Source organism: Microcaecilia unicolor, chromosome 6, assembly GCF_901765095.1.
Source record: "Microcaecilia unicolor chromosome 6, aMicUni1.1, whole genome shotgun sequence".
Taxonomy (NCBI): Eukaryota; Metazoa; Chordata; class Amphibia; order Gymnophiona; family Siphonopidae; genus Microcaecilia; species Microcaecilia unicolor.
The window spans coordinates 143,223,043-143,235,119 of record NC_044036.1 but is presented as its reverse complement, the minus strand read 5'-3'; the positions used below and the strand labels follow the sequence as shown (position 1 = coordinate 143,235,119).

At 48.7% G+C, this 12,077-nt stretch overlaps 1 protein-coding gene across 3 annotated transcripts in view; it reads left to right on the top strand.

Moving 5' to 3' along the window:
* Positions 1-12,077, top strand: part of SETD5 (SET domain containing 5) — a 115,581-nt gene that overhangs the window by 25,180 nt on the left and 78,324 nt on the right. For all 3 annotated transcript variants that reach the window (XM_030205438.1, XM_030205437.1, XM_030205436.1), the window contains exon 3: positions 7,380-7,567. In XM_030205438.1, coding sequence (XP_030061298.1) covers positions 7,497-7,567 — 71 coding nt within the window. In that variant the 5' untranslated portion in view covers positions 7,380-7,496. The remainder of the gene's footprint in view (positions 1-7,379; positions 7,568-12,077) is intronic.

The following is a 12,077-nucleotide window of genomic DNA, read 5'->3' as shown; positions in this document are numbered from 1 at the left end:
CTGTCGGCAGCTCAAATTGCAGGTCAGAGCAATGTGCAGGCCGATTATCTGAGCAGGCATCAGATCGATCCAGCAGAATGGAATCTGGCAGAAGAAGTTTTCCTGCAGATCTGTGCCAAATGGGGCAAGCCCGTGATGGATCTAATGGCGACAAGTGCCAATACCAAAGTCCCGTGCTTCTTCAGCAGACGGAGAGATCCTCGCTCGGCGGGGTTGGATGCCTTGGCTCAACCCTGGCCTCCGGGTCTACTTTATGTGTTTCCCCCATGGCCCTTGATAGGGTGCCTGCTCTTGCGGATTCGGCTGCACCCAGGAGAAGTGGTCCTCATCGCCCCGGATTGGCCAAGGAGACCTTGGTATGCAGACCTCCGACAGATGCTCCTGGAGGCTCCTCTGCTGTTACCTCTGGTACCGAACCTGTTGACTCAGGGACCGGTAGCCATGGAGGATGCCGGCCGCTTTGGTCTTACGGCATGGCTATTGAGAGGGCGCAATTGAGGGATAAAGGTTATTCCAATAAAGTTATTTCCACTCTCCTGCAAGCCCGCAAGCGGTCCACTTCTGTGGCTTATGCCAGGATTTGGTGCCTGTTTGAGTCTTGGTGTGCTTCCAGAGCCATTGCTCCAATGCGGGCTCCTGTCTCGCCGATTCTGGACTTTTTGCAGGAAGGTGTACAAAAAGGCTTGGCCTATAATTCCCTGCGGGTGCAAGTGGCAGCGTTGGCCTCCCTTCGTGGTAAGGTGGAAGGCTTGTCTTTGGCTGCTCACCCAGATGTGGCACGGTTTCTTAGAGGGGTGCTTCGGCTCCGACCTCCAGTGCGAGCACCCTGTCCAGCTTGGAACCTGGGGCTAGTTTTGAAAACCCTGCAGGCATCTCCTTTTGAGCCGCTTAGGCGAGCATCGGAGAAAGATTTGACACTGAAGGCCATTTTTCTGGTGGCCATTACCTCGGCGAGACGGGTGTCAGAGCTCCAGGTGCTGTCCTGTAGAGACCCATTTCTGCAATTTTCAGAGTCCGGAGTCACGGTTTGGACCGTGCCTTCCTTTATGCCTAAGGTGGTTTCAGCCTTTCACCTAAACCAGCCTATTTTCTTGCCCTCTTTTTCAGAGGAAGAGTTTCCAGAATCTTTTGGGCAGCTGCACCTTTTGGATGTGCGCAGGACTCTGCTGCAGTATCTGCGAGCTACTAACTCTTTCAGGACTTCTGATCATCTGTTTGTTTTGCTATCCGGTTCTCGCAGAGGGTCTCCAGCGTCTAAAGCCACTATTGCCCGCTGGCTCAAAGAAACTATCTTTTCAGCTTATCTGCTGGCCGGCAGGGTTCCGCCTGTAGCCTTTAAGGCACATTCTACTAGAGCGATTTCTTCCTCTTGGGCTGAAACTGGAGCATTCTCTCTTCAAGAGATATGCAGTGCAGCAACATGGGCTTCTAAGCTCTCCTTTGCCCGACATTACAGGCTGGATGTGGCTGCCAGGAGGGATGCGCGTTTTGGTGCACAAGTGCTAGCGCGTGGTGTGGCTTGTTCCCACCCTATCTAGGGATTGCTTTGTTACATCCCATACGTAATGGCTTCATCTGCTTGATGACAAGGAAGGGAAAATTAGGTTCTTACCTTGGTAATTTTCTTTCCTTTAGTCATCGCAGATGAAGCCATGAGCCCTCCCTGTATGATTGTCTGTATGCTGTGAATCTGTTTTTCAGGTTCTGTTCTAATTTCCTGAAGTTCCTTCCTTGGGAGAAAGTTGGAAAACAATCTTCAGGATTCATGTTCAGTTTAAATTTAGGAGGATGTGTTCATTCCCTCCAGCATGTTTTTTTTGGAGGATGTGTTGATTCTCTCCAGGAGGCGCGTGTGTTCCCCTCCAGTTCTATAAATAGGAGGATGAGTTCATTCCCTCCAGTGTGTTGGGAGGATGTGTGATTCCCTCCAGGAGGCGCGTGTGTTCCCCTCCACTTATACAATAAGGAGGATGAGTTTATTCCCTCCAGGAGGATGTGCATTCCCTCCTTTATGAGTTCATGCCCTTGTGATGGGCCATCGTTCGCTGTGAGGAAAGCTCTTGTGATTCCCATTGCGGTTTGCCATACTGCTTTGGAAGCTTCAAATACCGAAGAGGCAGTGGAGCTAGCTGGCCATGAGGGCACTGTGAAAGTTTGAGTGCTCTCTATCTCCCCTGCTGGTTGATGGACATAACCCATACGTAATGGCTTCATCTGCTATGACTAAAGGAAAGAAAATTACCAAGGTAAGAACCTAATTTTCCCATCTGTAGCCCAGTTGTTTCTAGCAGGTGCTAATACTATGGTTCAACATCGACATGTCTTCAATAGTGAATTGGCACACTTCAAATCAATGGAATCATCTTTGGCCCAGGGAGAGGAGGAGAAGAACCAGCTATGGCCCAGGGGAGAACATGTACTGGCTGCTAGATAGAAATCATTCCTTAATTTCCTTGCTTCTCTGCAGCAGCAGCTGCAGGCAGGCTGGTGCCATCATGGCAAACTTAATTCCCCATGACTGTTTACAAAGGAAATGTGAAAGGGAGGAGCAGCCAGGATACAAGGGAATCCCCCCCCCCCCCCAATTGAGCAAGGCAGTTTGTTTTGCTCTCCTTTTTCTGGTGGTTGAGATGACACTTGAGGGTTGACTAGGAAGAAGAACAACATTTGTTTTTATGCCCTCATCAATATTATCACCTTTTTTTAAAAATTTGCAGTGTGGGGGTGTCCTCTGTATGAATGTTGCAAGATGTAACTCTGCAGCATTATCAGATGACAACACCACTACCCTTTCATCAAATGTTTGTTCTTGTCACCAGAGGAGAGCTGCAGGCAGAATATGAGGTCTCATCTCCTGGGAGCACTTGAATGACAGGATTCCATTTCTTCCTTGGAATGATGTCTTCCTACATGTCTATAGTTTGATTCCAGTAGCTGCCTGTATGGTGGTCTCAGAAATCTCCAATTTCTGGTCTCCTTAATGCCTTAAAGTGAATTACATTTTGTTTTAAACCAACACTTGAAGGGTATGGCTGACAGAGTTATGACGTCATGAGAACAGAGTGGTGGACCTTTTGTTCTTTCAGCTATTGAGGCCACATGTTGCCAAAATCTTGGAACAGTGAACAGGACAAAACACCACACCTTGTGTGTGGAAGAAAGAGATTTAGAAGTAGTCACAGAGCAATAACTAGAACTGTTAAAAAGTAAACATGGACACAGAGCTGTTGAGCCTTGATTATGATGTACTAGAGGAAAAGATTTGGGCCTAAACGAGTTTGATAGAGAAATAAAAGCTGCTATAATTTCACTAGAGGAAACGGATTAACAGAAGCTGGTGAGAGTTGTCAGGGTGCGTTGTCCTGTGGAAGGGGCCTGCTGTGAAGATGATTCAAAGGGGGAAGATGTGAGCAGTGCCTAGGGTACCTTTGGGGTTGTGAGAAAAGCAGCCAGTGAAGGGCATCATGCACTACTATATCAGCCCCTTTGCCTAAAGACTACATCACTGTTTGCAATTTCTGGTGTTGATTTTGCCAGACCATTGTATACCAAAGGTAATGCCTTAGTGGACAAGGCGTACATTGCATAGTTCAGCTGTGCATTTAGGCTGTCTGACCAAACCATTGAAGATTGTCTTTGAGAACATTTTTGTAAGTGGCCAGATAGGTCCTCTGGAGATAATTACGATGAGCCCCTAGCAGTGTCACTGGAGCAGGGAAATGATATTAAATCTGGATGTATTATATTTTTTACCAGTGTACCCTTTAGTATCCTCAACAGGAAGTATAAGTAGACTTGGGTAAGGATAGAGAGGTCATTTCCGTCTTAGCCTCTTTCTTTACTGCTCTTGTCTAGTCTGCTAAAATCTCTAGAGTGAAGTCATTTTATTATTTCATCAGAGCACTTAGTGAAGCCACAGGTTCTACAAGGGAATAAATTCTGAGCTCCCAGTAATGTGGGGGCAATGGCATGGCCCTCAGAACTCCTGTCTTACCTTCATGTTGTCAACAGAATGAGGCCCCTATCCCAGTCCCTTTTGCAGGAAAATGAAGACTAGAGCATTAGGATGTCTAGGAAAAAACTGGACTGGGTTCTCTCATGTCATAAACTATGAAATGACACCTTACCCAGTGCTTTTAGTGTATATTATACACACAGAGGCAATATGTATGGAAAGATACCTTTGTGTATTGACATAATGCTAGCCTATGTGTATCTCTGGAAACTAATGGTGGGATGAAATAATTATCTGTATGTCTAAAAAAAAAATGCCTTGGACAGATTACACAATATGAAATAGGTACTACTACTACTACTTATCATTTCTATAGCGCTACTAGACGTACACAGCACTGTACACTTGAACATGAAGATTCAATCCCTGTTCGACAGAGCTTACAATCTAATTAGGATACAAACAAGAGATAAGGGAATATTAAAGTGAGGATGATAAAATAAGGGTTCTGAACAAGTGAATAAGGGTTAGGAGTTAAAAGCAGCATCAAAAAGGTGGGCTTTTAGCTTAGATGTGAAGATGGTAAGAGATGGAGCTGGATATTGGAATTGTTTTGTGTTTTAAAAAATGCAGCTATAGTGCATGTAGTATTTGTGTTGGCAGTGACCAGTGCAGGCTGTTAATACTCCATGCTAGTGGTTCCTGGGGTACACCTAGCAAGTCAGGTTTCCAGGATATTCACAATGAATATTCATGAGAGAAATTTGCATGAAGTAGGAGCAGTACATACAAACGTATGTGATGAATATTCATCATGGATATCCTGAAGACACTTGACTGACCTGGTTTCCCCTGGGACAGGCTTGGGAACCGCTGCTCTCCGCTGTAGGACAGGACTTCACAACGTGGTCTTCTACAAGTCAGAATAGGTCTGGTTTTCCATGTAAGCAAAATATGCAAATTTAATGCAGCTGATGAATGTTTTTATGAATGTTGAGAACCAGATCTGTTTGCATGCTAGACTAGGTTATGCACCCTTTGCTCTAGCATTTATACAAGCATATTTGTGGGGTTTGATGTTGATAAGCTGTGAGAGCAAAACAGAATCAGAAACTCAGTTTCTTACCATTTTGTTTCATTGTTTTGATGATGTGTGTAGATTTGGCCCAAATTTCATTAGAGTAAAATCAGACATGGCTATCCATGCATACGTAGAGCCAGCTGATACAACTGAAGGTACATAGGGCATAAATCATTCAGAGAGTGACCTAGGCAGGATGTTAATGTCAAATTTGATGGATATTTCAAAGAAGGAATTTTCAGCTTCCTGATTCAGATGAAATTGAAACATGTCATGTCGAGGCTGAGCTTCTAATAAGAGAAGTGTAAAGCTGCAGTTTAACTTGTGGACAAGTGTGGAAGCATCTTTGAAAATTAGGAATTTGGAAATGAATGATAGTTGCAAGAGAGTTTGTTTTTTTCTGAAGATGCAATATTGGGACACTTTTGCACATGAAAAATATGGTTTAAATGAACTAATGGTGTTATGAATGGTATGTGTTCTTTCCTTTCCAATATTGTAGTTCTTTCTTTTCTGTTTCTTCAAATTTCCATTTTTAGAATTGTGAACTGCTTTGCCCTGCTTTCCAGTTAAAGCGGTATAGAAAGTATGGAATAAATAAATAAGAACATAAGAGTAGCCATAGTGGATCAGACCAATGGTCATCTAGCCCAGGAACCTGTTTTCTAAACAGTGGCCAAGCCAGGTCGCAAGTACCTGGCAGAAACCCAAAATATTGCTTGATAAAGGTATAATACAGTTTGATGTACCGTTGTAGTTTTGAATTCTATTCTTCCATACATGAAAGGTTTCTTAAAAAATTGGAACATTTAGCTACTTTTATTTTTTAACCAGTAGATCATGTAACAGGATATATATGTACTAGGAGCCCGTTAAAATGGGCTGGTGGGTCGCTGCCCCCCCTCCCCCTGAGTTCGCTGCCCCCGCCGCCCCTCCACCCGGCCCGTCTCTTCGCTATTCAACTTACATCTAAGCAGCAGGCAGAGATCAGCTGAGCTCCTGTCGGCCTTCCTTCTCTGCCTGTGTCCTGCCCTCGTGTGACGTAACGTCAACGAGGGCGGGACCCAGATACGCTAACTACTATTACCACATCCTCCAGCAGTGAGTTCCAGAGCTTAACTATTCTTTGAGTGAAAAAATATTTTCTCCTGTTTTCTTCTAAAGCATGTGCAGAGATGCCAGTGTTGGTGTCAGCTCGAGACAAGTGCTGCTGGCTCCTTGATGAAGAGTAAGGGGGCATGCGATGAAACTACAGTGTAGTAAATTTATAATTAAACTCTGGAATTCGTTGCCGGAGAACGTGGTGAAGGCGGTTAGCTTAGCAGAGTTTAAAAAGGGGTTAGACGGTTTCCTAAAGAAGAAGTCCATAAAACACTATTAAATGGACTTGGGAAAAATCCACAATTCCAGGAATAACATGTATAGAATGTTTGTACGTTTGGGAAGCTCGCCAGGTGCCCTTGGCCTGGATTGGCCGCTGTCGTGGGCAGGATGCTGGGCTCGATGGACCCTGGGTCTTTTCCCAGTGTGGCATTACTTATGTACTTATGTAAGTCTTCCACTGGCAGGGTTTAGGGATCCCTGCCAACCGCTGCAAGAGTGCCACAAATTTGTGTGAGCCCGAGTCCAAATTGGGTGGGCATGGCTATGCCACTGCTGTTTAGTTTATTGGATTCTTGCAAACTTAGGTTTTGAGTCTTGGAGTTCTTAACAGATTACTACCGCTTTTTCTATATAGAATTTTAACAGAACTCATTGATGAAACTAGAGTACATTTAAAACTGCAGCAGAATAGATGTAAATGTACAACTTGATGTGATTGCACGCTGCAAGCAAAATAGATATAGAGAAACCTCGGAAAGGGTGGAGTGTTTGATTTATTGATTTTAGTATGGCTGGCTTGCTGACAAATGCATAGCTTTGCTCATACTCAGTAATAGGAGGCGATGTGAAAATCTTTGTACTTTGCTACATTACAACTGTGTCTCCCTCAATAGTGGTTTGGGTGGTAGACCATCTAGTTATCTTTAATAAATGTTGCCCATGATTAATTTTTCCTTATCTGTGTAAGATAGCAGACAATAGCCTGTATATTTGTGTAGGAAGAAGCTGTTCGATGCTAGGACAGTTTGCATCTATTGTGTACTGGACTTAGAATATAGAAGTTAGGGGCAGAGGACCCTAAAAGACAGGCAACTAAAAGACTACTTTCATTTCCTGTTAGGTACTTGCCTAGTAGCCCACTTGTAAAATACTGATAGTATATGTGCTGTTGTTCTAGGGAGTGAGGATCTTACTCTTTCTATTCTGATCATGTTTGCTTCAAACTTTCCTTACCAACAGGTATCCTCATGTCCGTGGAGTGCTGGTCGAGACTCTGCGGCTCTCCGCCCTTGGTGTGGTCAGTCGCTGCAATTCCGACCCCCTGATCCTCCCTCCCCAACCGCAGTGCCGGACGTCATGAGCATTGCAATTCCTCTGGGAGTCACTACACCAGATACATCCTACTCAGACATGGCTGCAGGATCAGAGTAAGGATTCTGTTGCATTTTTGTAACGTAGCATAGATGATAGAGTGTCAAGAGTTGGGCAGCTCGATTATCATTGCTAGGGTGGATGTGCCATAAAGATCAATTACTAACAAAACAATACCATTGGTAGCATAGCTATGTCCAAGCCAGGGTAGCTGAAGCAAGGCACTAGGTGACCTTTCCTTTTGGATCCACTCAGAAACAGCATCTGTGTTGTGAAAAGAGCTGAGAGAAAGCAAGCTTTAATGATTAAAAGTGGTGGTGAACTCATCAAGGAATGTTTGTCTGGAGATTAATAACTCCAGAGAGAAAAAGAAGCATCAACTACCAGAGGAGGTACTGCTTCACTTATCATGGTGTGGTTCCTTTAATGGAAATCGGCATTGTGGACCTGTGTTCTTTTATGAAATGCTGAGAATAGTACTCCTCGGGGAATTCTGTGCTACTGAGCAACGTATAATTTGTGCAGAATTCTGCCTTTCCCGCCTAGAATTCTGTTCAGTCTGCTTTCCGGATGCCTCCCTCCCTCACTGTACACTCGCCAGTTTCAGTGCAGCATGAGGAGGAGCTGCCCAGCAGCACATCGGGCTGCCTCCTGCTCCTTTGCCACCTTGGTCCCTGGCAGTTCCTGCCACATAGCTGTACGGAGGGCCATGAGGCTTTACAGAGGTCCGAGTGGCTCAAAGGAACAGTCGGGCCCAGGACAGCAAAGGAACAGGAAGCAGCTCGATAAGCTACTGGCAGCTCCTCGTGCCGTACACTGAAGCATAGTGAGTTTGCAGAGAGTGAGGGACCTGGAAGATAGGGAGAAAAAAAGAAGTGGATGAGACATGAGTGGGGGACTGGAAATGGTGTGTGTGTACAAGGAGGAGACTGGAAAGGATGGATGATGGGTGGAATAAGTTGAGGGGGTTGGAAATGATAGATGAGGTTTGTGTGTGTGTGTGTATATATATATGTATATATATATATATATTTCTCCGAGGACAAGCAGGCTGCTTGTTCTCACTGATGGGTGACGTCCACGGCAGCCCCTCCAATCGGAATCTTCACTAGCAAAGTCCTTTGCTAGCCCTCGCGCGCCCGCGCGCACCGCGCATGCGCGGCCGTCTTCCCGCCCGAAACCGGCTCGAGCCGGCCAGTCTTCTTTTGTCCGCACTCGGTACGGTCGTGTTTTCGCCGTGTCGAGCCCCGGAAAGTCGACCTCGCGCGTCCAAATTCTGTTTGAGCGTGTTTTTTTCCTTCGGGAAAGCTTTGTTAGTCGGGAAGTGCTCCGGAAACCCTTCGACCGGGTTTCGTGTCAATCCTCCCCGTACTTCCAGCTTTTTGCCCCGGTAAGTTTTCTTTCGTCGTCGGGGTAGGCCTTTTTTCGGCCTCAGTCGAGATTTTTTCTCCCTCTAAATTTTTGGTGCTTCAATTTTCGCCATTTCGGCTTTTGATTTCGCCGGCGTGATTTTTCCGCCCATGACATCGAAGCCTTCCAGCGGCTTCAAGAAGTGCACCCAGTGCGCCCGGGTTATCTCGCTCACTGATCGACACTCGTCGTGTCTTCAGTGTCTGGGGGCCGAGCACCGCCCTCAGAACTGTAGTCTGTGTTCCCTTCTTCAAAGGCGGACTCAGGTAGCGAGACTAGCCCAGTGGAACGTGTTGTTCTCGGGCTCTTCGTCGGCATCGGCACCGGGATCTTCGAGTGCATCGACGTCGTCAGCGTCCAGACCATCTTCCTCGGCCGCCCCTGCATCGAGTGCATCGAGGCATCGGGCCTCTGCATCGGCGCCGAGACATCGGATAGCTGCATCGACGTCGGTGGTACCAGGACCTCGTCTGCTGATGTCGTCGGACGGTGGTGCATCGGGTGGAGTGCAGGTGAGGGCTGTCCATTCCCCTGCTGGTGGCGGTGAGCCCTCGGGTGGGTCTCCTCCTACCCTGAGGGCTCCTGCGGTACAGCCCCCCCGAGATCGACCTTCTTCAGTCTCGGCCCCGAGGAAGCGACGGATGGATTCGACGTCCTCCTCGTCGGTGCCGGGGAGCTCCGGTGACATGCTTCGGAAGAAATCGAAGAAGCATCGACACCGGTCTCCTCCCCATGTCGGCACCGAGAGCTCTGGGTCGCCGAGGGATTCGGCACCCAGCAGGCATCGGCACCGAGAGGACCGCTCACCCTCTGTTCAGGAGGTGTCGATGCGCTCCGCTCTGGATAGCCCGGTACAGCCTCCACGCCCGGAACAGGTCCTGACGTCGACGCCTGCATCGACCTCACAGCCTTTCTCTACAGCCGCTCTAAACGAGAGCCTCCGGGCCGTTCTCCCAGAGATTCTGGGAGAGCTGTTGCGCCCTACCCCTCCGGTACCGGCGGTGCTTGCGCCTCCGGTACCGTCGAGCGTGGCGCCGGCTGGCCCATCGCCCAGGTTGAGGTCCCCGACGTCGGTACCGCACGCGGCCACCTCCCAGGAAGGCTCCCCGACTACGTCGGCGGAGGGAGCTTCGCCGATGCGGGCGAGGGAGTCTACCTCTCGACGCCCCCATCGTGGACGTGGCTCCACTGAGTCGAGCAGGGCGAGGTTGCAGACACAGGTTCGTGAACTTGTGTCTGACACCGAGGGTGAGGCCTCGTGGGAGGAAGAGGAAGATCCTCGATATTTCTCTGACGAGGAGTCTGAGGGTCTTCCTTCTGATCCCACTCCCTCTCCTGAAAGACAGCTTTCTCCTCCCGAGAGTCTGTCTTTTGCTTCCTTTGTCCGGGAGATGTCTACGGCCATCCCCTTCCCGGTGGTTGTGGAGGACGAGCCCAGGGCTGAAATGTTTGAGCTCCTGGACTATCCTTCTCCACCTAAGGAAGCGTCCACTGTTCCCTTGCACCATGTCCTGAAAAAGACATTGCTTGCGAACTGGACCAAGCCATTAAGTAATCCCCACATTCCCAAGAAGATCGAGTCCCAGTACCGGATCCATGGGGACCCAGAGCTGATGCGCACTCAGTTGCCTCACGACTCTGGAGTTGTGGATTTGGCCCTAAAGAAGGCTAAGAGTTCTAGGGAACATGCTTCGGCGCCCCCGGGCAAGGACGCTAGAACCTTAGACTCCTTTGGGAGGAAGGCCTACCATTCCTCTATGCTCGTGTCCAAGATCCAGTCTTACCAGCTCTACACGAGCATGCACATGCGGAACAATGTGCGGCAGTTGGCGGGCTTGGTTGATGCTCTTCCCCCTGAGCAAGCCAAGCCTTTTCAGGAGGTGGTCAGGCAGCTGAAGGCGTGCAGAAAATTCCTGGCCAGAGGAGTTTATGACACTTTTGATGTTGCGTCCAGGGCCGCTGCTCAAGGTGTGGTGATGCGCAGGCTCTCATGGCTGCGCGCCGCCGACCTGGAGAATAGAATCCAGCAGCGGATTGCGGACTCGCCTTGCCGTGCGGACAACATTTTTGGCGAAAAAGTCGAACAGGTGGTAGAGTCTCTCCACCAGCGGGACACCGCATTCGACAAATTCGCCCGCCGGCAGCCTTCAGCTTCTACCTCTACAGGTAGACGATTTTTCGGGGGAAGGAAGACTGTTCCCTACTCTTCTGGCAGGCGTAGGTACAATCCTCCTTCCCGACAGCCTGCGGCCCAGGCTAAGCCCCAGCGCGCTCGCTCTCGTCAGCAGCGTGCGACTCAGCAAGGCCCCGCGGCTCCCCAGCAAAAGCAAGGGGCGAGCTTTTGACTGGCTCCAGCAGAGCATAGCCGACATCCAAGTGTCCGTGCCGGGCGACCTGCCAGTCGGAGGGAGGTTGAAAGCTTTTCACCAAAGGTGGCCTCTCGTAACCTCCGATCAGTGGGTTCTGCAAATAGTCCGGCAAGGATACACCCTCAATTTGGCATCAAACCCTCCAAATTGTCCACCGGGAGCTCAGTCTTACAGCTTCCAGCACAAGAGGGTACTTGCAGAGGAACTCTCCGCCCTTCTCAGCGCCAATGCGGTCGAGCCCGTGCCATCCGGGCAAGAAGGGCTGGGATTCTATTCCAGGTACTTCCTTGTGGAAAAGAAAACAGGGGGGATGCGTCCCATCCTAGACCTAAGGGCCCTGAACAAATATCTCGTAAAAGAAAAGTTCAGGATGCTTTCCCTGGGCACCTTTCTCCCCATGATTCAGCAAAACGATTGGCTATGCTCTCTGGACTTGAAGGATGCCTATACACACATCCCGATACTGCCAGCTCACAGACAGTATCTGCGATTTCAGTTGGGCACCCGCCACTTCCAGTACTGTGTGCTACCCTTTGGGCTCGCCTCTGCGCCCAGGGTGTTCACAAAGTGCCTAGCTGTGGTAGCAGCGGCACTTCGCAGGCTGGGAGTGCACGTGTTCCCATATCTCGACGATTGGCTGGTGAAGAACACATCCGAGGCAGGAGCCCTGCAGTCCATGCAGATGACTATTCGCCTTCTGGAGCTACTGGGGTTTGTGATAAATTACCCAAAGTCCCATCTTCTTCCAGTGCAGAACCTCGAATTCATAGGAGCCCTGCTGGATTCT